At 40.6% G+C, this 25,070-nt stretch overlaps 4 protein-coding genes and 1 non-coding gene across 9 annotated transcripts; 4 read left to right on the forward strand and 1 right to left on the reverse strand.

Moving 5' to 3' along the window:
• Positions 1-8,022: 8,022 nt before the first annotated feature.
• On the forward strand, positions 8,023-11,852 carry LOC143352514 (soma ferritin-like). 2 transcript variants are annotated; one of them, XM_076785064.1, is made up of 3 exons: positions 8,023-8,279; positions 9,083-9,307; positions 10,569-11,852. In XM_076785064.1, exons 1-3 carry the CDS (start codon positions 8,181-8,183, stop codon positions 10,752-10,754), a joined length of 510 nt encoding a protein of 169 aa, XP_076641179.1. In that variant the 5' UTR covers positions 8,023-8,180; the 3' UTR covers positions 10,755-11,852. The 2 variants fall into 2 exon arrangements, with proteins under 2 accessions (XP_076641179.1, XP_076641180.1); XM_076785065.1 differs by lacking the exon at positions 8,023-8,279 and adding an exon at positions 8,370-8,709.
• On the forward strand, positions 10,379-10,450 carry Trnaa-cgc (transfer RNA alanine (anticodon CGC)). The gene has a single exon. It is a non-coding gene; the product is annotated as a tRNA-Ala (tRNA).
• Positions 11,853-11,950: 98 nt separating the features above from the next.
• Positions 11,951-13,529, forward strand: LOC143352513 (soma ferritin-like). Its single transcript, XM_076785063.1, has 3 exons — positions 11,951-12,541; positions 12,764-12,955; positions 13,124-13,529. Exons 1-3 carry the CDS (start codon positions 12,428-12,430, stop codon positions 13,394-13,396), a joined length of 579 nt encoding a protein of 192 aa, XP_076641178.1. The 5' UTR covers positions 11,951-12,427; the 3' UTR covers positions 13,397-13,529.
• Positions 13,530-14,381: 852 nt separating this feature from the next.
• LOC143352517 (uncharacterized) lies at positions 14,382-15,283 on the forward strand. Its single transcript, XM_076785070.1, has 2 exons — positions 14,382-14,915; positions 14,985-15,283. Exons 1-2 carry the CDS (start codon positions 14,686-14,688, stop codon positions 15,217-15,219), a joined length of 465 nt encoding a protein of 154 aa, XP_076641185.1. The 5' UTR covers positions 14,382-14,685; the 3' UTR covers positions 15,220-15,283.
• Positions 15,275-24,593, reverse strand: LOC143352515 (uncharacterized). Of its 4 annotated transcripts, none has more exons than XM_076785067.1 (7): positions 23,969-24,592; positions 19,575-23,122; positions 17,965-19,034; positions 16,915-17,193; positions 16,198-16,830; positions 15,932-16,069; positions 15,275-15,753 (listed from the first exon to the last, which is right to left on the reverse strand). In XM_076785067.1, the coding sequence occupies exons 1-6, from the start codon at positions 24,195-24,197 to the stop codon at positions 15,967-15,969; spliced, it is 5,862 nt and encodes a 1,953-aa protein (XP_076641182.1). In that variant the 5' UTR covers positions 24,198-24,592; the 3' UTR covers positions 15,275-15,753; positions 15,932-15,966. The 4 variants fall into 4 exon arrangements, with proteins under 4 accessions (XP_076641182.1, XP_076641183.1, XP_076641184.1 ...); XM_076785068.1 differs by having other exon boundaries at positions 15,927-16,069; XM_076785069.1 differs by having other exon boundaries at positions 15,275-16,069; positions 19,575-23,101; positions 23,969-24,593.
• Positions 24,594-25,070: the final 477 nt, after the last annotated feature.

Genomic DNA, 25,070 nt, shown 5'->3' on the forward strand with positions numbered 1-25,070 from the left:
CCAGGCAAGACAGACGTGAAGCCTGAGGATCCGGTGGGTGCTAAGCCCTGAATCCTGAAAAGTGTTCAGAGCTTACTCGGCTAGTGTTACCCCCCGCCGTCGCCGTCCTCTTTCTCGTATCGCAGCGTTACCTCCTCGAGGCAGCGGAAACACAGTCGGCAGGGGCGTAAAAGTTGGCTCGATGGCTCCTCATCTTCATCCGCTTCTCGCATTCCACCCTTATTACGCGAGAGCTGAGCTCCTTCGACGGCGGAACTGCCCCCTTCGAAGTTTCAAATTCTAACATAGGGTCGATGCCCGGGAATGCCGCCAATCGATTCTTAATCGGCAAACGATGATTCCTTCGGCCTGAACATTCTCCTCTTTACTGATCGCACTGACTCATTCCTGAACTTTAAATTCGCGTCCGAAACCAAAATTAAGGATTGAGAATCTTTCTAAAAATTGGGAGAGACAACACGTAAATCGATGTTTCATTCTTTCTACAATAATTTCAGTAGGACGGAAATAATACGTTGATTGTATACAACAATTTTAATAGGATCGAAATAATACGCCGATAATCCTAGTTTCTCGACTGCAGATTTTTCTGCAACATAAAAATTGCGAGGAACACGAGTTAAATAGAAATTTGAATTTTTAACTTTAACAATTTTAACAAGATACAAATAATACACTGGTAGTCTTGATTGCTATATTTCAGATCTCTACGCGAAATAAAAATTGTCTACATTGATTGTGAGAGACAAGAATTGTATAAATATTCAATGATATGTTGATAGCCTGCAATTAGACTCTAGATTTTGTATATGAAATAAGAATTGTCTACATCAGTTGCAATAGCTAAGAGTTCAATAAAAAATCCATTCTTTCTTCATGAATTTTACATCTGCAATCTACTATAACTTTGCTTATTAGCATAATTTCCAACGAGTGTGCTACATCAAAAGGGAACTTAAAAATCGTATGTTAAAAAGCAACCCCGACTGATTTATTTACCAAGCAATATTCGCGAAGCAAAATAAACCTGGTACCCATCGATTGCAAAAAGTTGATTTTTGTAGCAAGATTCCCCAAAGTCTTTTTCCACCTTGATTTTTAATCAGTTTGTGCAAACATATTCATCTAGATTGTACATAAAAAGAATTTATTTTTTTGCAAGATGCACTGTACAAAGACTTAAAGATTTGTTCACACGGAGCCATTGAACAAATAAAATATCAAGCCTAATATGAAGTGGTTACGAAAGAATGTTACGGTCAACAATATTCAAGATAAATTATTTGGCAAGCATGCGAACAGAGTGATTCACAATATCTCGTGTCCTTTATCACGTGACCTCTTTCGTGGGAAGCCGCAAAAGTTGCCGACAGTCTGCGCTGATAATATCCCCGTTAATTTTACTCCACATCCATGACCACGTCAATTCCGATCGATCATCCTAGCCCCCGGGGCGATCGTCGCGATCGATTCCCGATTTTTCGTCGCACGGAATGCCCCGGAGTATTTTCGAAAGCGCGAACGAGCAGGGGATCCGAATTTGGGATCATTGGGGCGAGGTTTGTTGGGAATTAAGGCTCCAGTGTTTGGCGTGATAACACGGAAGAATGAAAATTAGGTCGTCCTAATGCCGGATCCGACTATTTAACGAACGGGGCACCCGCATCGCGTCGGTATGTATGTTGGATACGTTTTAAGGATTCACCTCTTCACAATATCATTAAACACCACCACTAACAACGCAACGGTGCCGCTGGCAGGCGGCAATAGCCAGGTCACAGGGTGAAGTCAAGTTATATAATGAAACGGCCTTTACGTAATCCTGGAGATGACGATGCGCGAATTCGACATTGTTATCACTAGACTCCGGATTTTATGCATTTATGACGAAAACGAGTCCAATTGGAAACAGTGAAAAGTTTGAAGTACTTTAAGAGCATTGATATGTTATTTTTACCGGATCAAAATTATCAGTGGAAAATATAAATATATATTCAGCCCCTGCGTCTTGCAATTCGTGCACAAACCTTTTATTTTGCATAAAGATCCGGAGTCCAGTTAACGCTATACTGCAGACTATATTGCGAGGCGCTATAGCCGACCTTTCTTTTCTTCTGTGTCGAAATGGACTGAAAACGAAATATTAAAAATTAAATATTTTTTTCTTTTAATGTTTCTGCTGTTTTAAATTGCATCAACTCGTGCTTGTTATGAGCGCATAAAATCCACAGCAGGTCTTTATGCAAAATAAAAATTATCCAAGTCGATCGAAAGAAATGGAAGTCAGATGGACATACTAACAGGCTTCCGGTAAGTGATGCGTCAAGTTGCATTTTCAAGTTCTTCTCTAATGATGATTCATTGTTTCTCGTTAGAAAAATGGTCCTGTACGTTTTAATTCTCGCCATCTATTCTTTGGACAGTCTCCTCTCGCCGCCACTAGACCGAGATGCATTATGCATTAATACATTTTTTGCAGCTACTAGACTGTGAAACATTAGACATTTATAGCGCTTAAAGTGCTTCGAGACACTATAAAACGAAAACTTTATTGGCAGTTGATGTGGGCTCCTTTTATTTTCGACTTACTGAGACCGGACCCGATGGACATTTTATTAAATGTGTTGGAAAGTGTTTGGCATGCTTCGTTTTAAGTGGACAGACTTGAAGCTAAGAAGGTAAATAAAAAATAGTTACTACAGCATTCCATCTTTTTTCCATCGGATAGACATTGTAGAAAAACGTAAGGTAAGGTACAAAAGTGAGTACAAAATGATTATTGTAGTATTCCAGAAGAAGACAATTTTTTAAATTCATTATGCAATCATGCATTTACGTACAATTCAGTAACTAATATCCAAAAAACATGTTTGTACATCTTATGAGTTACAAAATATTACAATTGATTCTCTTGAACAAGTACTATTTATAAAACTGTCTTAGAACGTGTATATTGATCAGAATAATCGTTCAATTTTATTTTTACAAGAAATCCGTTAGTTGACGATGGAAATGCATCTCTTATTTTAATGTTCATAAAATCAGGCACGAAAAGGGTAATTCACTTAAAGACCCGCAGTCAAACAACTGTCAATCAACTATTTGCCTAACAACAAATTAACACTTTAAGTGCCACGTTGGTCACATATGACCGACATAATTTTTCCACTAAACTTGAAAATCACTTTTAACTACAATCTATTGAGTAAACCCAAATTAATTAAGATCTACGAGGTGTGAGAATGTGACAAAAATTATTGTTATCATGAACATTGTCTTTTTATTCTTGTACTATTAAATACCTAGTTTTGAATTTGTCTGACTTTCACGGGCATTGACGTGGCACTCAACGTGTGCCAACAAGTTCAAAATTTACTTGAAAAACATTACGTAAACAATAGGGAAAACAGCTTGCCTAGCAATAAATTGTTCAAACTAGTCGGTCAAATCAGTCGCAAAAATGCTAAAGGAGTCCAGAGACAATTCTACAAAACACGTAATACGAAATCGAGGCCAACAATGGCCAGAAATAAAAATGGCCCCCGCAAGAAGCTCCCGAAGACTGACGAATCCGATTGAGTGCGCTGATTCTCCGACTATCATCATGGACACCGTCGGCCTAGAAGAACTGCCTATGCAAGCAAAGCGTACAGAGAGAGCCAGCTATTCGATCGTCCAACTTCGGTAACGCAAATACGATTTCGTTCGTAATGCCTGTGCCCTTATTTCCCAAGAAACACGTGTCTTGTGGCCTTAAAGGTAACCCGTTATTGGTCGGCCGTCGCTAAAGCCACCCCCTCATTGGCCGATGGATTAGATGACCACGTGGTGTCCTGGTATATAACCAAGGGTGAACTAAGAAGGTATCGGCAGTTGTGCACGGAACACGAGCAGAAGTGCGATCATTTTTTATTAACCTGCGGCTACCTTCGATCGCGTAGTGACACGGACCGGGGCTGTTCGATGGCTGGCATCGATCAAGTGCGATTACCACGGGGATTCGGAGAGTCTGACGTTTACCCCGAAACCGGGCAAAAACCGTCTCAGTGACCAGAGGAATCGACTCGAATTCCCGTACTTTCTGTGATCGAGAAGATCGAGAACGAGTGAGTGGAAAAACGCGCGCCCACCCGTGGATCGCAGACTTGTCGCCGCTCGTAGAGGTTGAGGAAGAATTCGAGAACCGTCCTGCAATACTGAAGAAGGTTCACCGAGAACCCAAAGCGTTCCTGCTTCTTGCGAAAAACCGCCGGAAATCATCGAGTTCCATCAACTTCCGCGAGCGCCTCCAAGAGCCGAACGACTCCGCCGAACTCGAGGCTCTTCGAACGGAAGAAGATCGAAAATATCGCGTCGGGAATCGGTCGTTCTTGCTTGCAACCGATCGTTTTCTAGCAAGATCAATCGTTCATCATCCCGAGAATAGCGGAGGGAGGAGTTAGGCCTCGGCGAGAGCCACAAACCCGCGGTAAGCCTGTCGTAGAAATGCACGGTAGGGAGATCGAAGACAATGAATTTTGTATTCGAGTCGAACTATCCTACCAACCTATAGAACCAGCAGATGTGCGATCCCCACAAATTATCCTGGTACGAACGTACTGTCCGTACGTTCGTATGAATCCAACTGACGCGGCATCGTATCTTCCTTGTCGCCGATAAATGTTTCAAGACAAAAATTCCGAACGGGAAACTTTGAGAACATAGGCGATCCTAGACGACCCGGTAGCAATTGTTTGGCAGCCAGGAACGACGTTATTATTTACCGGCGAAGACTCGGGGCTAGATACGGCTTCTCGGGAGGTTCGATTGATTTTTTTTTTCAAGTATTTAGCACAGTGCTATACTCTTTCGTTCGCGACACCTATTCATACTTGACTACTTGGTAGCCCACTTTCGAAACTGCGCTGAAAGCTGCGACAGGTGTGGAATGGAATTACGGCTTCATTTATTCACTGGGGCTTTTGCAATTATTCATTGTCGCTGTTGTTTTCATTCCTTCGCGTAAAAATCCTTATATTCAAGTTTCATGATAAGCAAACTTTATATTACCATCTCAACGCGTTACAATACTATTTTCAAACAGAGCAGAAATATACGCAACTACGCGCCTGGGGGAACGGGGGTCACATAACAATTTCTAACGCAACAAATTTCTTTTAGATTCTGCAGAATTCCGGGGAAAAAATATACGTAAATACACGCGTCGAGAAACACAAAAATTTCGAACGCTTCAATTTTTATTGATATTGTGTACAAACTAGTGTGCGACATCACTACGCATCGGCGTAAGTCGCAAAGAGTGAAAGTTCCTATAGCACCAATTTTCGTTTTTTATTTTATTTTATAGCGTTCTTGGTTGTGGTAGTTGGTCATAGTTTTTTGGATGATGTTCTACTGCGTGTTCTAATTGATCTGGTGAGATTTAGGGGACAGGGAGGAGGCTGATCGAGAGGAAAAAGACACTGGACCCCAGTGCAGCTGCTGGCCACTGCACAAGATTAGACATAAGACTCTTGTGCGTGTGACAGCGGCTATGATGGGGCTTCCACGGAACACCGAGGAAATGATGAAACCCGTGACCCGGTCGAGCGTGACCACTGAATCATTGAAACCGACGCATCGGTGTTACGTGTTACGAGGACTTTATCGACAAGGCTCGCCCCCCTTTTCTGCATCGGCCCTTTCGACGAAGAAGAGGAGAATCTCGCATTTCGGAGGAACGAGACAGGTTTGTGTTGCGGGTCTGAACTATTAATGAGACGCGTGGCACGGAAAAATTGTTGTATATTAGTTTATAAATTGGGCCCTTCTGTTTACTGAATAAGAATTTTATTTTCAACCTTCTGGTTCATGGAAGAGGGTCGAAAACAATGGACTATGGGACCCGAAAATGCTAATAATTAGTTTTTAATTTAATATTTATTATTGTACTGTATGTACATTAACGCCAGAACTTCAAAATTCTTTATTAGGACCTATGTAGATCATAATAATATTTACAATGATGTGGTTTTGTAGTATTGATCGAACGAATCAATTAATTCGTATTAATTTAAAAAAAAAATTGGCTGAGATCTCATTTTTCGAGACCTTGTAATATTTGTAGCGTTTTAGAAACCCTATTCTTAGTGCCCGGTAGTTCTAGTATTAATTGTTAAATATTGTGTGATTGAAGATCATTTTTTGAACACCATTCAGAAAATGATTGAGTATTTAGTATAGGGAAAGAAATCTATTTGTGTATGGAATTACCTAATATGTACGATTTCTATAGTCTTTGCGAATAAACTACAGTTGAATTCGCACTTGCAGTCTTTACCGCAGCTAATGCATTATTCTGTTAGGTAATCCTTCAGCTCAGTATGTAGCAATCATGTACATAGGAATTACGTACAAGGTGGTTCACAAACTTTTAATGTATCAATTATCCCGAATAAAATTTTTAACGGATTTCGAGAGTTATGAACTGCTCCGCAATTATGTACTGTAAATATGTTGTTTATAATTGTAAATAAAAATATTTTCCATTTCTTGGTCCACAGAAAGATAGAAGAAAATTCAATATTTAAACGTACTTTCATTATACCGTCCTTTTCAAGTAAGTATTAACATTTCGATTGCATTAATGTTATACAAACATTATTATATTCTCTTTTGATCTCAACGTACAGCAAAAACGCTAAAAAATTATATAATCGACTTACGTAACATACATTACTACATTATAGAATGCGAATAAAAATGTATTTAAGAATTTATATAACATACCACCTCGCATTAATTATGTTCACTTCTTTGGAAATACTAAAGTAACAATTACGAATCGATTAACGACCAATGGATTTGCCAATTGACAAATAAAATAAAGTTTTATGTATTCAAAACGCAATACCGCTTCGTGTTGATAAACATGAAAAAACAAATCTACCTCCTCGTTCGCCATGATGCATCGTGTTCAAAGTGCATTTCCGGCGTTGCATTCGCGTTCTGAAACGCGCTCGATCTGCACCGCCGTGCGATTCTCTTCTCATTGGTCGAAGGAAATAAAGATCGCGTATTGCAGCGCCATTTCTGAAAGATTTGCGAACACACGGTACTAGGTTGCGCAATTGAAATGTACGAAAGATGCACGCACAATAAATACAATTACAAACAATTCTTGATTATTACACGCATCACTACTCCAAAATTGCGTAGTAAAAATAAATAGAGCAGTCGTTTATCGATTATTACATCCAGCTTTGAGTAGTTAAAGTATAAATACAAATACCGACGATTCTTACCAATTACATTCACAACTATTAAAAAGTTATGTTAAATTAAACAGAGAATTGGAAGTGCATAGAGAATTTCTTTATCAATAGATTATTGATATTATGCATTTATGCCAATGTGAAATACAAAACAGCAAAAGCATTAGAATAATTTAAGAATGTTGCATTAAATGAGATAATATTTTATTCGGCTCCTTTTTGTAAGTGGTCTCTTTTCAAACGTGAATTTTCCAACAATAATCCAAGAATAATTGCAATTGCAGACACTTCTACATCTTGGAGTTATTATACTCCATCTATTTCAAGATCACGTAACAGAAGAGTAAAGAGAAGTCTATTATCAGTTATTATAAAAGACAAGCCTTACAGTGAACACAGTAATCCAAGAATAAATACCGACAATTCTCGACAGTCACTCCGACTTCTATTCCAATATTAGAAAATATAAATAGATAGAGCATTCCTGTATGAATTATTTAAAAAATCGAGCCTCGACCTCCAGATAACAGTCAAAGACAGAAAAATGACCTGACAAGCCTAAAACAACTATAAGAATTCCGTCAAAAACAAAGCCGAATAACAAACGCCTTAGAAACGTCAAAATTAATCATTTCGCGCTCGCATAACGTCGAGCTTATCTACGGCGTAGCTCTAGTATTCAAGGTCACGTCCGTAGGCCTTTTGCTTGAGAATTGCGTAGAAGTGCGCTTGCGTGGATCGCAGCCCAGTGCCGTCCTGTATATAATCGATGCAGTCTGTTTTGAAAGCGCAAGTCAAACCCGATGACGGTCTCACATGCGTTCTAAAACGACACCACGAGACCAGTACGACTCGTGACACCAGTGCATCCTCCGGCTCGCATAATTCCCGCAGATTTCGCGCCCGAAAACAAACGACAGACACGACATGAGCCTGGTCAGACAGAACTTCCACGAGGAATGCGAGCAGGCGCTGAATAAGCAAATCAATTTGGAATTGTATGCGAGTTACGCCTACCTCTCCATGGTTAATCCAATACAATATTGATTAAGTGGCTATTTTTACCGTGACATTCGCGTTATTCTACAACGGAACCTTCCCTTCGTGTTCAACTATGTCTCGATTGAACATCGCAACAACAAAATCATTTTTATTCAAACGGTTAACACGTTCGTTACCGTCGACGCACGCGACGTTCATTGTCAATTTATGTCGAGATAGTCAAATTCATTTCGTATACTTTTGATGTTCCAAGTTCTAGTACACATTCAATGAGTTCATGACTTTGTTCTGCTAAATTGTCTCGATACTTCACAAAAGGTGGCACAAAGGTGGTACGGCGCAATTAATAAAACATTTTAAAACCGGCGATAAGCAACTTAAAAAATTGCAGGTAGTGAACGTGTTAAAGAGCAGAATGAAAAATAAAAAAAGCACATGGTATACGTTCGATCCGGTAACTTTGGATTTATGGCAATGATTTTGTATGACAGTCAATCGGGATACAGTTTTAACCTTTTAACTGAAAATGACGAGTTAACTCGTCGATCGGAAAGTTTCTCATTGTCTTCTTCGTTCGACGAATAATGCTTTCAGTTTATAGTGTCGTAATATCCATATTAGTGTGAACTATTTACTTTGATTACGGCAACAATTTTGTTACGGCAATTTTATTTGTTTTACGTCTCCTTGAATTTTCATAATTATAAAGTCACTCGGTTGAAAGGTTGCTAATGTAGTTGACACGTATCCTTTGTCGTCTTTCGTTTGCTATGTTACTTGACTGCGAAGGTGAACTGTCGTCGGCTAATGACCGGTATGTTTTTCAGGCGTACTATTTCGACAGAAGTGACGTCGCTTTGCAAGGACTTCACTCGTACTTCAAGAAGTGCTCCGACGAGGAGAGGGAGCATGCCATGAAGTTCATGACCTACCAAAACAAGAGAGGCGGGAGCATTCATCTGACGAACATCGAGAGTCCGTCACTGGACAACTGGGTTAGCGCGAAGTGCGCGATGATGGAGGCGCTGCAACTAGAGAAAAGAGTAAACCAAGTATGAAATTCGCCCTAACCTTCGTTGAGATTGAAAGCAACTTTTTCCCAAGTCTCAAAAAGTCCCAAGATTCGAAATAGAAAAAATGAAAGCAGTTGTCACGAAGGAGTGGTACCAGAGTCTCCAGATCAAGACTTGTTCCCCCACTCCCATTTCCCCTTCTACCGCGCTATTCCCCACACTTCATACTGGCAGAGAGAGAGAGAGAGAGAGAGAGAGAGGGAGAGAGAGAGGGAGAGAGAGAGACAGAGAATACTTTTCCCCTCAATTCGTGCTCCCTCCCCTCATCTGGCGACACTGGGTGGTACCACCCCAAGCAGAAAATATTCAATCAAAATGCAAATTCCCCGTGGAAAGAATTATTGAAATGCACATTACAAATGGACGGAACTACGATACACGGTAACTCACAAACTTTTTCACAGAAAGTTGCTTTTATTTGTCCAAATAAATCGATAAAACGTCGTATTTCGTTATAAGATCAATGCAAACGCGTCAGCAAAAATGTTAAAACAACAAACGACATAAATGTGACCATTAATTTTTTATTTGGGTTATATGTGAACAACGGTGCGACTCACTGTATACAGAGTGAGTCACCTAGCACTTAAACCTCCTGTATCTATATTGTTATTACGATATAAAATGTCTAAGGAAAAAAATATAATATAATATAATATAGTATAATATTTCTTAAAGTTTCAAGGTTATTGGTTCTTTTTTATTAATATTATCATTGGAAATGCAGGAATTACGTAGCTAAAAATTATCATTGCGTAATGCTTTATGTTTAACACGTGTGAACGTAAGTTTTTAGTTAGCGTATTCTACAAAAAAACAATTGCTCGCAAATATAAAATCGAAATTTTTTAACATCAGATTCCATCTATATTTCTTCTTGCAAAGAATCAACCTTTCCCCGTTTGCTCCGTAAATATTGAGACACTTTGTATATCTGCGACGTCCACTTAATTAACATTCGACTTGTAAATTTCATTAGCACGGAGATAATAATTTCGATACGCCGTGGAACGCTCCATAAGTACGAATTTAATACAGTTACTTTCAATCGGGGGTGTAACTCAGTGGTAGAGTGTCCGCTTCGCATGCGGAAAGTCCTGGGTTCAAATCCCAGCTCCTCCAACTTTCTTTTTTCCATTTTTTTTCGCTTCAATCCTGAACAATAACAACAGTCTATGATTGTACCATAATATTTCGATGTAAATACATTTTTTAAACAATTTTTTTCCACGATTTTCAGTGCCTGTTAGAGTTGCACGCGCTGGCGTCGACACACAACGATCCGAACTTGATGGATTTCCTCGAAACGGAGTTCTTGCAAGAACAAGTGGACGCGATTAAAGAACTTGCTAACCACGTGACGAATTTGGAAAGAGTTGCCGAAGGTCTGGGTGTATATATCTTCGACAAGAAGCTGGGACATTAAGCCAATTGTCGGAACGCACGAGAGTTTCGGAGAAGCAAGTGTACATTGTATCATTTACAGGATACAATTAACCCAGTCAAACTGTTTCAACCCGTAAGATGTGTCAATCGTAGGGAAACGATAATTGCTGTCGATGAAACAGATAGTATTACCAAATTCAATATATTCTTTAACGCTACGACTACCGTACGGATCAAAGTGTCGTGTTTCTGATCTTTTCTTCTACATTTTTATCGATATTACGAAATGTTTTTGGGCGAAAAGTTCTTTATTGGAGCACATATTGTAATAAAAATCGTGCTAAACTTGAATAAACCCAATTCTGTCATTATTATAAATCAATATACATTTATAGCGTTCAATTGTTTGCGTTATTAAGCGTTCGCTCTTTTGCACACTTAAGTGTCCGCCGCTATCCCACTTGGCAGTTTCCACTTTATTGTCAGAAAAGAGGTTATCGAAACAAAAACGACATTAAGTGTGCACTGCTGTAACACTTACTTTTAGTAATCGCGTCACTCACCCATCTTGTTATTGTTCAAGTTTGAAATATATGTCTTGTTAAATTACTTCGCGTACAGTAGTGTCCTCCATTTGACATCATTCGATGCCTTCTACAAGATAGAAAAACCCTCAGGAGGATTTACGACCCCTGCTCGTCTGTAACAAAAAATAATTAATTTCTTTTGTGTAACTTATTATTTTTATTGAAATTCAAATCAATTGTCGAATATGTTGAAGGAAGTAGTAAATGAACGATTAAAGAATAAAATAACGCACAATGATTTCAGAATAACGTTTAGCTAAATGATGGGATATATTATTGAAATAATTATTTCCCGAATGTATATTATTTGAATAGGGCCCAAGCCTGATCTGTAAACCGGTGGCGCTTTGAACTACGACCTCCATCTTGATAAAGAACGGAATAGTTAGATAATAGATACAGTACACACTACGTTGTAAAATGAATTCCTTGATGTACTTTAGGAATTGTAACAGAATGTCAATTTTGAAAACAATTTGTAGCCCCTAACATGCTGCATAGCGCTATGCAGACTTTACTCATTACAAATAAAATTGGTGACGTCGACCTCAGGACACTGTTAGTCTTTAATTACGAGAACCTTAACAACCCGTTCTGTTTGTAATATTTATCAAACATACCCGCCCCAAGGTAGATCCACCTGAATAATATTTTCTACGCAATTTGAAAGGTGTCGATGGACGAATGCACTGCACAGAACAATTTCGTGCTAAGATCATTTTCCTCTTTCATTGCCAAGAATTGGCGAACATTGAAATAGACCACCTAGTATAATAGTACCGAAAAATCTGCGAATCTTTCCCCTGACACACGTATCGAACTGACAGTTCTTTCGAAACGAATTTGTTGTAAATTATAAGTGACTCAATGCAAACATGTTGAAGCCCTTTTGGTGCAGAAAAATCCTTAGTGATGCTTTGACTCCTCAAGCCTGGGGATTATCCAGTAAAAAGTAAATTTCAGTGCAATTCAACAACGAACTCCCAAGCAAATGCTTCCACCTAAGCGAATTAATTAACGTTCTTCAAGGACGTTCAAATTACAGTTATGGAACTACAATGAATTCCCTACGAGATCGTACAGTTCTTGTTCCGGTGACAAAGGCAAGCAATGCATCGATAAACCAATGAAATGGCCGAGTGGAAAACCTGCTAAGTTTAAGTTCCACGAGGAGACCGAGGCTATACTAAACGCGCAAATAAACGCAGAGCTAAAAGCATTTTATTACTACCTATCCATGGTAAGATCTAATGAAAAATCATTCCTCCTACTATCTTTACGAGCGACGTCATACTGGCGCACATAAAAATTGCATTAGTCGAGGAACTTGAACTATTCAGTAGATACATTATTCCTCTACTCATCAACATGACTGTAGATATTTATGCACATTCGCACTAAAAGAAAGCATTAGTTTCACGATATAAATATGCTCGTCGCGTCGCCATTTCCATTTTTTCAGGCTGCATACTTCGGACGCGGCGATGTTGCATTGCCTGGTTGTGAGTCGTTCTTCATGCAAATGCATCACGAGGAGCATGAACATGCTCTGAGGTTCGTGAATTATGTTAAAATGCGTGGTGGTTTCGTTAATTTGTGCAACGTGGAGCAGCCTACTGACCAAGATTGGAAATGTCCGCTGCATGCCTTCAAAGTAAAGCATATTTATTATAGTGAAAATACAATATTTTTAGTGGCCAACATAGCTAACATCTTATTGGAGTACGCTAAACATTTCTTTTGTTGCTAGTAGAAAATTTCTTGGGAAAGAGATGAATTGCGGAAAAAATATAAATAATATTGTTTAATAAAATCTGTTTAGACGGCCCTAGACCTGGAGATCGAGGTAAGTGACAAGCTCGTAGCAGTGAACAAGGTGGCCGAAAAACATGGCGACTTGAATGCCAGTGATTTTATCATTACTGGCTTCATGGAGAACCAAATGAAGAGTGTCGAAGAGATGGGAAGATTCGTCGCTATCTTATCTGGAATCGGTGACCATGCATTGGCCCGTTTCATGTTCGACAAAGACATGCTCGACAATCACGTCCTATCAAAATTCAACGTGCTTCGAACAAAATCGAATCCGAACTGACGTGATAAACTGTAGTTCCAGTTTTGGACATGTCGATAAATTATTTCCTGCAAGTATTTTGCCTAACGTGTTTTGTACCGTCCTATTTTATTCAACTTCGAGCAGATGGAATATAAAGTTAAAGACCTAATAACCTGCAGTCTATTAATCTAATCATCTGCGACCTATTTGTAAGAATTTCTAGTATCTTACAAATAGAGAATAATACCGAGCTTAATAGCCGATCATTTAAAATTTGTAATAACATTGTAAAATAGAATTTAAGACTTGCTAATTATAAAAACTTGTGTATTTAATTGAATTGTATATGAATTTACTTTAAGCTAGCTCGGGATGGGTCAGGGTCCTTCAATGCTTTCCTTGTTTACCCTTGGCCCATCTTCACCTCCAAGGCAGCTCTCTTTCAATTATTAATCGAAACACACAGTTTTTGTTTCAGAATACCTTTTCATTCAATGAAAAAGGATTAGCTCGGCCCTGTTGAGCGAGTGTTAGGTTAGTGTTAGGTTTGCTCTCATCAGCAGGTTAGATTTACACCTGTTTACACCCGTGTGCGAGAACGGTAGGCCGTACTCGTGTATTGGGTTCAGAGTCGTATCTTCATCATTTATCATAGGTATATGGGCTAAAGTTCTCGTGGATCTAGTTACAAGATTTATCGTTCGTCAGAGTAGAGGGCGTAAGAAATCTAGTTGTTGTTAACGATGTCGGTATTTCAGATCGTGAGACACGAAACCCCATATGGTGATTGGTCTACTCCTATACCTCGTCTGTGACTGCAGTGACTATATATAGCTATTTTTAATTTGAATTCCTACCACTAACGACGCTGTCAGCAGATTTTAGTTCCAGTTGGTAATACAGGATGTGACACGAAAATGGTAATGGGGTTACGTGACCCCACAAAAGTGGGCCACGAAAATACATTGGATGATAGGTCTATCCTATACCTCGTCTGTGGTTAGACGCTGAATTCAAATTTTACAAAACGAATGATCAGTAGCGATTCGTTCATAATCAATGTTTTAATTACGATTTTTCCATGATTTCAGTAAGAGTTACTCGAATCGATTTATAACATTACAGTCGACACGAAAAATAGTAACCAACGCGACAATATTCTATTTAGAGAAACCAAATTATCGAAATTCTCGATAAGATTGTCTTTTATTAATATTCAAATTTTATATCGACCTTTTTATTAGACAGTTTTATCCACAAGGTACATTTTCTTGTGTGTAAAATGATCGAACTACAAAATAGTCCCTGAAGTATGATTTCGATAAACGATGCCATTTAACAAAAGCGACGACCGTGCTCCGGAGCTAACGAGGTACGAATATCCAGAAAATGTTAGCGATGCTACAATCGAGACAAGCTCAACCACAAAACCGGTGGAAGGTGAACAAAAACCGAAAAAGAAAAAGATAACTATCGAAGTAGACGAGGACGATCCGTGCCTTCAAGATAAAGAAAAAGAGGAAGGCAAAAAGGCCACCGTTCCGGGATTAGATCCAAGGTGACGTTTTCCCGAGCCTTTCTGTTCAATTTACTTTTCTAGGTAACATTAAACGTTGGTGTCGTTTAGATTTCAGCAACAAAACCAGACGTTACGCTGCTGGGTTATGTACACCGATTTCTATCGTTGCGAAAATATTTTAGGAGCAGGATCGGACGCGTGTACCTGGTTCAAACAAGTTTTCACGTCTATATGCCCAAGTGATTGGGTTCGTCATTGGGACCAACTTCGAACCGAAGGAAAATTTCCTTGGCATAAGTATAAGAAGCAAGGAGATTTTCCTGGCGATAAATATGGAGTTTAAGGCGGCCCGTTAACGTTTTTCTAGAGCTAAGAGACATAAAGAAATAAAGACACGATTAAAAAAAAATATCAATCTTTTATTATACAGGTACAAGATATTTTTGAGGTAACTTATATAGAAGTTTGAAAGTAATATTTTGTTGCAATGCCCGACGTTGGCCAGTTGCACAGCTGTCTTCAACAATCGGTCAATCATGTTCTTCTTTTATTCGTTCCCTTACATTAAACCACACTAACTACTTGAAGTTTATACGACACTTTTTACATATGTAAAAAATAAACACTTGCAGCGAATCTTCCTTTAAACTTTTTTTTTCTCGATAGAATAGAAGCTTGAAACAGCACGGTGTTAAAAATTTTGTTTTGCTTAAAATGTAAGATCCTTACAGAATAGAATGGCTATTTTTTTTTTTAATTTGTGCACAAACTCCTGCCATGGATGAAGACAACTTACCATCTTCGGGCGTGTGACATCTTCGGTTGTTGGCAGGATTATGTCATCCGTATAGAATATTGCTTCGTCAGAAACAGTACCCTGTAATTAGAAGAGTAACGGTCCTTAGAGTCGGCAATGTCTCGCCAACACCGTCGTTCAGACATTTCGAATTTTTTTTTTTTCGAAAGCCGTGACTGCTTTCGGTTAAAAGGCTTGATGGGATTCTTATATCATAAAGCCCTCTGAATGTTATGATTAAAGATTAAAACCACCTTACGTATAACTTAACAATGCCACTTTAGTAGCTATATGCTACTTGGCTTCATTCTCCCTTTGATGAACATATTGACATTCGCCGTCGTTGCACGTCCCCATCAGCTCGTACGGGCAAAGAACGCCATTGGGATTCGTATTCCTGGTTAAGAATGACAAAAAACACAAGAAAAATGCTTAAAAATTTTTGTAGCGTACGGACAAGGATTTCGCGTCGCTAGAAACCAGAGGAAAAAACAATCGACCCAATGTTTAGAGAGCAAAACCCACCTTGGCACTTTGAAGTGTAACAATATCGACTCGTAAGGTACGATTGCCTTCCTGGTCAGACGGTCCACGTCCGGTTTTGGAGAAGTTCTGTCATGGCTGCACGATTCGCTGGCAGGCTCGAGTTTAACCGTTGGTTCTTTCGGTGAATCATTAGGTGAATCTTTCTGGCTCGGTTCTTCGGATTCTTTTGAAACAGGAATATCAGTAACAGGAACACTAATCGAATCTGGTTGATCAACAAACGTCTTTTGGTCTTCTTCTATTTCTTCGGTGTTACTTTGTTGAGGTACACTTTCTACGTTATTACTAATGGTCGAGTCGGTTATGATTATTTTCTGTTCTTCTTGATCATCGACTTCTCTTACATCTGTTGCAGGCGTTTCTTCCGGTACATTATCTCGAGTTTCAATCTCTTTCATTTCATCAGTGTTATCAACGTTATCAAGATTATCTACACCGCATTGTACCGACAACAAGTCTTCAGTCTGCGACACGTCCGAGTGCACAGACGACACAGAATCGTACGCTTCAGGAAGACTGATCGACGGCACTTTCTTCCGGGAAAGTTGCCGCGTATGATTCGCCACTTCTTTTAATTTATTTTCTACAAGTTGTGCTGCAGCTTCAGGTACCCTGGAACACATCAACGGCAATAATTTATTTTTAAGGGATATGGTTTCTCCCGTAGAATACCGTTAGAATCCACTTATACTGTACTTGTATTCTTTTCCTATAATTCTACTTCCCAAACTCGAGCAAATCGTTGCTAGTTTGAAGCATTCTTGCCGGCCGACGTTGACCTTTCCGTGCGCCGTCACTACTTTCGGACCTATGCTGTTTATTCGGTTGCGCTGCATCTGCAACCTCTCCTCTGCAACCTTCAGCTGCTCCCGAAGCATCTTCACCTCTGCGACCAGGTTCGTCTGGAGGTCCCGTTCCATGTTCCACTGCCGAAGGTTGCCCGACATCTCCGCCAAGTCTTCCAGAATCGTATACCTATCCCAGAATACAAGTTAGTGCAACTGAAATTCTCACATCACTGTTAAAGAATTATGGAAACCCTCACTATATCGTAATATTTTTTAAAGAAGCACAAAATCTCACAAAAATGTGGCAGATATTCAAGATACAAAAACTTTAACGATAAAATGCATTGCACAAGATTGCAAAACGTAATTACCATGTTATACAGAAATTACTAGTAAGTATTACTATCTAACTTGGGCGCTTTAAATATCTCGCTTATAATTGATAATAGAAAATAATATGAGAGATTAGATATAACTAGATTTAACACTAGGTTTACGGGACTCGTTAAAATGAAGGGTTTTAATATTTTGAATTTACAATTATTGAGACAGTAAAGATGCATCCACCAGGAATTATTCAACAAATTTATTTTTTTGGTTGTATATTATTAAAGAAAATAGCTAAAAATTTCGATAGACGCATCCCCGTTATCTTTATAATCAGCTAAAGGGCAGCCTTAAAGGGCTAAAAATTGTCGTCAATATAAAATTGATATCATATCCTTGTATCCTTATACCATATCCTAGCATGAATCTCAAGAGACCTTGAAAGATCATGCTATTATATCTAGTTGAATTGAAATTTTGAAAAATGCAACCGTGAATAATTCTCTTTGTTCACAACAGTGTTTGCCCTTTCAAACCAGGTCGTGTTTTCCTCTGATATTTCTTTTCTAATATAAATAATAAGTGAGATACACTCTGTACATTAAAGAACAACTGTTCATATTGATAATACCGTTTCAAAACCAATTTCTGTTCAGTATCCAGCAAATGCTGCTCCTGCTCCTCCCGTGGAAGAGCGATGAGAGCGTTCAGCTCCGTCTTCGCGTCCCTCTTAATCGTATCCCAGTTTTCCTCTATACTCCTCTTATCGTTCGACAACACATTGCTCCTGAATAACGGTGAACCGTCGTCTTTGGATTTCGCGGGTGAAGTCGACAATCGACTGGTCTCCTCTAATTGAGAAAGTCGAAGCGTCGATTCACATAGATCCACACTGTCTCTCGTCACGTTTCGACCGTTCAAAACGACAGTAGACACATCTGACTCCACGTCGTTGTTCTCAGATATATCATTATTCGCAACTGTTTCCTTCTCTACCGATTGTACCACCTGCTTCGGGACTCGATTATGGTCAACCTCTTTGCTTCCAGAGACGTTCTCATTTAGTTTGATCATCGTTTCAGTATTGTTTACGGTCACTCTGTCGCCAATTGTTACCAGCCTCTCTTTCATATCGCACTGCACGCTAACTTGCACAAACTTCTTGTTCACCTCGTCCGTGGACAATATTTTCAAGCCTGGCGACAGCCTTTGTTTCACTGAGATTTCGTTTTGCGTTTCGAACACTTTGCGTGGCGCGGTGACTGACTGCGAGGGACTTCCAACTTTGCTACTAATATTGTTCGAACCATTTTCGTTGGTTATACATATATTAAGATTCGTCATCGTGTTCGATACTGTTTTCGTTCGATTCGGACTTGCAGTCTCTTGCCTGTCCGCGCCAGGCGCCTTATTATTATTCGCATTTTTAACGGAGTCTAAATTTTTCGAGCCATCCTCCTTATTCGGCTGTTGCGTGCTCAAGTCTGGACTCTTCGCAGACAAGATCTGATTAATCTTCGTAATTGGTTCTTTGCCGGGGCTGTTGGATGGTACCGGTTTCGATATCGCTTCCACGGTCTTGTTCTTCAGGGAATTGATGGTCTCCGCGGTTCTGTGCAGCTTCAGCTTCTCCCGTTCTAGAATCTCTTGCTTCAATCGTCGATATTCCTCTTGTCGGGACGCAGGTAAATGACGCACAGCCTGCAAAACACTCGGACAATTAAATGACTCCTTAACCCCTTCGCACCGTTATGACGGGTCTGATCCATTATCACGCGTAGGTACTAAATTGAAGACCTTGTTGCACGAATCCGGTAAGTCCAAATTTTCTACGACCTTGAATTATAAAAATTTTTAAAAAATATAAGAACTATTCTTTTTCACATCCCTTGTTAAATACAAAATACTCGTGTGATTGTTTAGACAACTTGCAAAATCTGAACTCGACCGGTTTTTTCACCGAGGTCTTCAATTCGTTTATGAGGTCGGACTCGTCATGCGATTTTTGATGCTATTTATACTGTTTATCCTGACACGAATTTTTTATGAAACTATATTTTGCTTTATGTTTCGCTATGTCTCAAGTAAAGAAGGATACATATGTGTCGGTCCAAAAGAGAAGTAATTTGTGCTCCTATCTTTTCGAAAATCGTGCCAAATTCGCTTGGCTACTCGGGCCCAGCAATTAGAAGTTCCGAGTAGAGGCGAAGGGGTTACACATCCACGGAGTACAATTCTTACCAAAGGTGTATGAAGATTGGACGCGTTCTCCAGTTTGGTCGTCAACGCTGCGTCTTTCTTAGGTGCCTGCGACAGTGGAGTTGGTCTTGCAGCCGCCATGGACTCTTGTTTCTTTCGCACAGTTCGCAGAAATTGATCCAAGTTCTTCTCGAATTCGGCCATGTGGTTCACGGCCAGTTGCTTCTCCGCCAACGCGATTTTCTTCATCCGACGCTCGGACTCGGAGTCGCTTTCCGTATCGGATTCTAGATTGATCACTATCCTCTGCGTGTCGGACACGGTTTTCGCGATCTTTGGCCATTTGGTGTCGTTCGTCTGCGCTTTGGCAGCGACCTTGCTCTCCGTGACCTTCTGTTTGCTGTATTGCATCACAGCCTTTTGTACGTTCAGTTTCTTCTGGATCATCGCGTTTTGGTACTTCTTCGCGTTCTTCACGACCTTCGTGCTTGCGGGGATAGGGATTCTCTTCGTATGTTTAGTTGGTGGACCCTTCGTCATAGGAACTAGTCGTTTCCTCCCAGAGTTCGCCATAGGTGGCACCTTAACATTCTCTACAGGTAGACCTACTTGCGCAGCGACCTCGTTCTCTTTCTCACTCGAATTCGGTTGATTCCTATCATTCTCGGAACCGTAAGAACTTGCAGGTGATGGTGACGTTGTACTATTCGCCGCAGATACTGCATTCGCTGGTGCAATCTGAGTCGCAACTGTCTGCCCGGTGGAATCCGACGCGGCAGACGCGTTCGTTATCGAATTCGAGTGGCTCCGATTATTACTCGCTTTCGCTCTTTTAGGCAACGAGGCCAACAAAATCGCCCTCAACGCCTCCTCGTCCTCGTCTAAGCTCTGTCTTCTGTCTACGTCCTTCGCCTGGTCCGCCGTGTCGCTAGACAACGCGTCTTTACCCTTAGCTTCACTTTCATTCGTTTCCAAAGAAATTCGACTTTCTAGAACGCTATCCTTCGGCGCCTCTAAATTAGATTGATCTGTATTATTCTCTATATCTTTACGCTTCTCAAGCTCGCTCGCATCGCTTAATCGTTTATCCAAAATATCTATATTGTCATTATTTGTACCCGCTTTGGACTGTAAAGCTCCTGCACTTTTCCTCTTCGCGCCCCGCCTCCTCTTCTTCTGACTTTTAATATCACAGGTTTTGTCCGGAGATTCTGCAGTGACGTTACTTTGTACCGATATTGCGTTGTTATTGTTGTTCCCCAGCGACGACGAGCCGTCCTCGTTCGCTGGCTGCTCTTCGGCCGGGTCCTCTTGCAAGGAATCATGGAACACGGTGGGTATCGCTAAGACAGCGGACGACTTCTGTGGGATAGGCATCAGTTTCATCGGCTTGAACGATGTGTTCGCCTTGATGTCTTCAGGTAAGGTCACCGGCTGCATCTCGGCGCTCTTGAACGTCGGCTCTTGCGGCGCCGCGGTTTTCTTTGTCTGCAACGGCTGCTGCAGTTGCTTGTTCGTCTTCAGGATGGACGCTGGAACCAGCGTCCTGTTGATCAGCGTCGGGATCTTGTTCGCGTCCTTGGTGACATCGGGTATCCCCTTCATGTAAAGCGGCTCCTTCACGCCGTCCGTTGCACCGGCTGGAATGTCCTCCTCGCATTTAATAGACTTCGCAAAGCCGGCCATGTGACTCGCGTCGACGTCAGCCTCGGGAAGATCGTCGATCGTGATCATACTGGCGGGCGATACTGATCCTTGCTGCGAGGTCGCAGCAGAACCGACGTTCGGATGGATGGAAAGCGTTCCTATCTTGACCAAGTGTTCTTCTACCGTCGGGCCGTGACTACTACTGCACGGCTCGTTGTTCTCGTGCGATTTCAAGATGTACGAAGACCCCAGAGAAGGTAAGGAAGAGGCTGACGTATTAATTGGCACGAGAGTCTGTGGAAGTGTTTGAGACAAATCAGGATCGTAAATTGGAGCGTCGGTCGGAGAATAAGGTCTCTCCAGATTCAGGTTGGTTTCCAAGATGGAAGTACTGTTGTTTCTATTGAGGATATTCGTTCGAGGATCGTGCACCGGTGAATATTGCATGCTCGAGCTCGGGGACGCGTAAAATGCATTCTGAGGTGGATTGTAGAACGTAACGTTTGGTAAGTAACTTCGGTTCTGTATGATCTTCTCCTGATAGGACTTCTGGCCCTCCTGACTAGACGGCAAGGCCGTGTTAAAGCTTGGACTGTTGGTCGTTTCGTTCAGATTGATGAACGATACATCGGATGGCTGGATACCTAACAACTCCGTGTCTATCGGTATGTTGGCAGTTATCTTATCTGTTGGGGAGTATGGTAGTTTTTCTTTCTCCCTTTCCACGTCCGTGTCTAGGTCCATGTCTTCCGTATGGTCGTTCTCCATCATAGGGAGGGGAGTCAGCGGTGGCGACGCGATGCTTAACAGTTCCTCGCCGGGTATGGGAATACTGTCCAGGAAGCTCTGGGTGAACGGACTTTCGCTCCGGGACGCGTTGGATTTCTTATATCTCCCCGACTTCATGCCCTTCTGGAGCCTGTTCTGATGTTTCTTCAACACCGCCGAACGAAGCGCGATCATCCTCAGCTCCAAGTCCTCTTCGTCCTGATCATCGTCTATACTTATCTTTTTTACAGTTTCAGTCTTTATTTTCTCGATCTGCTTGCTTGACTTCTTCTGCTTCGTTTCGAGCGCCTTCTGCCTCAGCAACGCTAGATCCTCTTCGTCGTCCGCGTCGTTTAGCTCTGGCATGCTTATCTGAGTGCTGGACGCGCTCGTCATATCACTGTTATTGTCGCAAACTCTTTTCATCATGTGCGATAGCTTCTTCTTCAAAGAGGACGCGTTTTCTCTGTTCTTGTACAACGTTTCTTCCAGCGAGTCGGATCCTATAGATTCTAGATGTCGGACTTTCTTTAACAACTTATGCGTGTCGGCGTAATTGTGAGAGGATGACATTGGATCGAGATGCGATGTTTTTCTCAGTAATGTCTTCCCCGGCGGGGATTTGTACGGTGATCGCTTAGGGGATTTCAGTCTTCTCGGAGACCTTACGATCGTTGCCGATCTTGCGTGCACAACAGGCGATTTCGATCTCCTAAATGGAGAATGCGGCTGTGTAATTGGCCTATGTCTTCTGGGAGGTGACCTTGAAGTCACTCTGGACCTATTGGTTCTATGAACAGGACTCATTTCTCTACGGTATGATCTCGAAGGACTGGTTTTTATATCATGTTTTAATGTGCTGACACACTCTGGCAAAGCTACGTCGTCAGTAGATAAAGAGACCAAATCGTCCATAGTCAACATAGACATGTGACCTCTTTTTTTCTTCTTCTTCTTCTTCCCTCTACTCTTCGTGGAAGAACGTATTACAATCTGCTTAGAATTATCCGCAAGACCAACAATCTCCATATCACTGTCGCTCGAAATAGGTACAAGATCATCGTTCTTTTCCTGAAGCGTAGAAACCGTATGTTTGCTTCCGATAGATCCTGAGTCTTTAATCTGATGACGGTTTTCTTTCCCTTGGACTGCATCTTGTAGAATAAGGTCAACTTCTACTTGATTAGAACACGACATGTAGAAGATGATAATACATTAAATTGAAGGTTTTGTAATTCTAATTAATAAATCAGAAAAAGTTTAGACAACACATTCAGATATAACTGTTTAATTGAATGGAACTCAAAATATGTTATCAAAGCAAGTGAAATTATGCATAAAATTCAGTTTGAACCTCTGTAGCTAGAATCTCAAAGCTAACATCTTTGTACGATGGAATGAAGAAAATTGCTGTCTCATAGAGTTTCAAGTTACAGAGATTAGACTATACAGAGTGTCTTTTTAACTCTGAAGTCCAGTATCCAGTTTACTTAGATAATGGTTTTACTTCAGTGAATCACATGTTTAGACCAGTTATCTAATGATGTGTTTACCAATGAGTCTTTCTCCTTTGTGAGTCATTCAACAGACTATTGTGCTTATATCTCTCATTGTCCTGCTGGTACAAACATGTGAATATAGCAAGGACCTGTTGGAACAAAACTTTCAGAATACATGGACAGCAAATGGTTAATTCTAACAAAGCAATACCTTTGACTTCGTATTAGCGCTATATGGGAATGCCTCAGGAAAAAATTGTTTAGCTCCAAGAGGTACATATTACAATGCAAATCATTTTTCTCTTGAGCTGATATTTTTCAAGATATAAATATTTTTATTAAATAATAGTAAAGATATCGCTTTGTAACAGAGTTAACAAGACATTCCATATACAAATCAGTAAACGAAAGAAAATACAAAAATATATTAAATTAAATGTGTTATATAAAAGGTTTCACGAGAACTGCAAGTTCAGTTGCCAGTGAGTTAAGCAATGTTTACTATAGAATCCTTTTATTTACCTCTTCTGTTGGAGCTTCTGGAGTGGTACAGCTTGGCCGGTGCAGTGCACCACGCTGCATTGTGTTGCGTCGACAAGCAGTTGGTGCATTGCGCGGCTCTGGACCCATATCCATAATTCAAGTGTCCTTCCTCGGAAGAGCTGACATCTTCCAAGGATATTTCGCCCTCTTCTTTCTCGTCCAGCACTTCGATGGCCTCGGTGCAACCGCTCGACAAATCGCTAGCCATTCTTAAACTTACCCTCAAACCGTACCAAACTAATCCCGTCCATTCGTGAGTAAATTAGAAACTAGAATATACCATTCTTTGACATCCTTAAAGATTAGGGTTAATCACGCGATACAAGTAATATTTATTGTTTCCTTTCTCACTTGATCGCTAAAACTGGCAAACACGCACACACCACCTCTCGCAAACGAATCTACACTTTCACGATTCTCTCTCTGTGATTAGAAGAATAGACGCGAAATAACAAAATTTTATGAAGCCTTGAATATAACGTTCCCAATACAAAAAATAAACTTATCCGCCTCGAAATTCGCCTTTATCCGAGCTGTTTCTTCTCACATCTAAATGCACGCAATGACTCCGCCATACTGTCGTTCTCAACACATGACGTGTAGCGGCTAGTATTCATTGATACGACAGCGTTCGTAAAGTAGAGATCGCGATTTTGTTGGAAACAGGTGAGATGATCGCAGACCATATGTGTGTGACTTTCTGAACGCGAAGTGATTGTCTGCTTAGTTAGACCAGAGAGGAAATGAGAGAGCTCGCGCCCGGGATTTTAGTGTCCCCGGTATAGTGCTGCCTCCTAGTCTAATTTTCAGCCTGGATCAGAATCTGCATCATCTTTTTAGCCTAGACCAGAACCTGCATCATCTTATTAGCCTGGACCAGAACCTGCATCATCTTTTTAGCTTGGACCAGAACCTACATCATCTTTTTAGCCTGTATTAGAATCGGCAATATCTTTTTAGCCTAGACACCGACGAGATATATCGTCGGTGGAGACACGAAACTCCATATGGTGATTGGTCTACTCCTAATAGGAGTCTCCTATACCTCGTCTGTGGTGAAAGTGCTCGCTCGTGATCATAG

The sequence above is a fragment of the Halictus rubicundus genome, chromosome 3 (genome assembly GCF_050948215.1).
Source record: "Halictus rubicundus isolate RS-2024b chromosome 3, iyHalRubi1_principal, whole genome shotgun sequence".
Lineage (NCBI taxonomy): Eukaryota > Metazoa > Arthropoda > Insecta > Hymenoptera > Halictidae > Halictus > Halictus rubicundus.

Bases quoted from the DNA above. Each gene is read 5' to 3' on its own strand.
- LOC143352517 (XM_076785070.1), top strand. From the start codon at position 14,686: ATGCCATTTAACAAAAGCGACGACCGTGCTCCGGAGCTAACGAGGTAC. The intron at 14,916-14,984 runs GTGACGTTTTCC...GGTGTCGTTTAG, and splicing joins GTTCCGGGATTAGATCCAAG to ATTTCAGCAACAAAACCAGA.
- LOC143352514 (XM_076785064.1), top strand. From the start codon at position 8,181: ATGAGCCTGGTCAGACAGAACTTCCACGAGGAATGCGAGCAGGCGCTG. The intron at 8,280-9,082 runs GTTAATCCAATA...TATGTTTTTCAG, and splicing joins GTTACGCCTACCTCTCCATG to GCGTACTATTTCGACAGAAG. The intron at 9,308-10,568 runs GTATGAAATTCG...CACGATTTTCAG, and splicing joins TAGAGAAAAGAGTAAACCAA to TGCCTGTTAGAGTTGCACGC.
- LOC143352513 (XM_076785063.1), top strand. From the start codon at position 12,428: ATGAAATGGCCGAGTGGAAAACCTGCTAAGTTTAAGTTCCACGAGGAG. The intron at 12,542-12,763 runs GTAAGATCTAAT...CCATTTTTTCAG, and splicing joins TTTATTACTACCTATCCATG to GCTGCATACTTCGGACGCGG. The intron at 12,956-13,123 runs GTAAAGCATATT...AAATCTGTTTAG, and splicing joins GTCCGCTGCATGCCTTCAAA to ACGGCCCTAGACCTGGAGAT.
- LOC143352515 (XM_076785067.1), bottom strand. From the start codon at position 24,197: ATGGCTAGCGATTTGTCGAGCGGTTGCACCGAGGCCATCGAAGTGCTG. The intron at 19,035-19,574 runs GTAAGAATTGTA...AGTGTTTTGCAG, and splicing joins CCAATCTTCATACACCTTTG to GCTGTGCGTCATTTACCTGC. The intron at 17,194-17,964 runs GTATTATCAATA...ATTCTGGGATAG, and splicing joins CAGAAATTGGTTTTGAAACG to GTATACGATTCTGGAAGACT.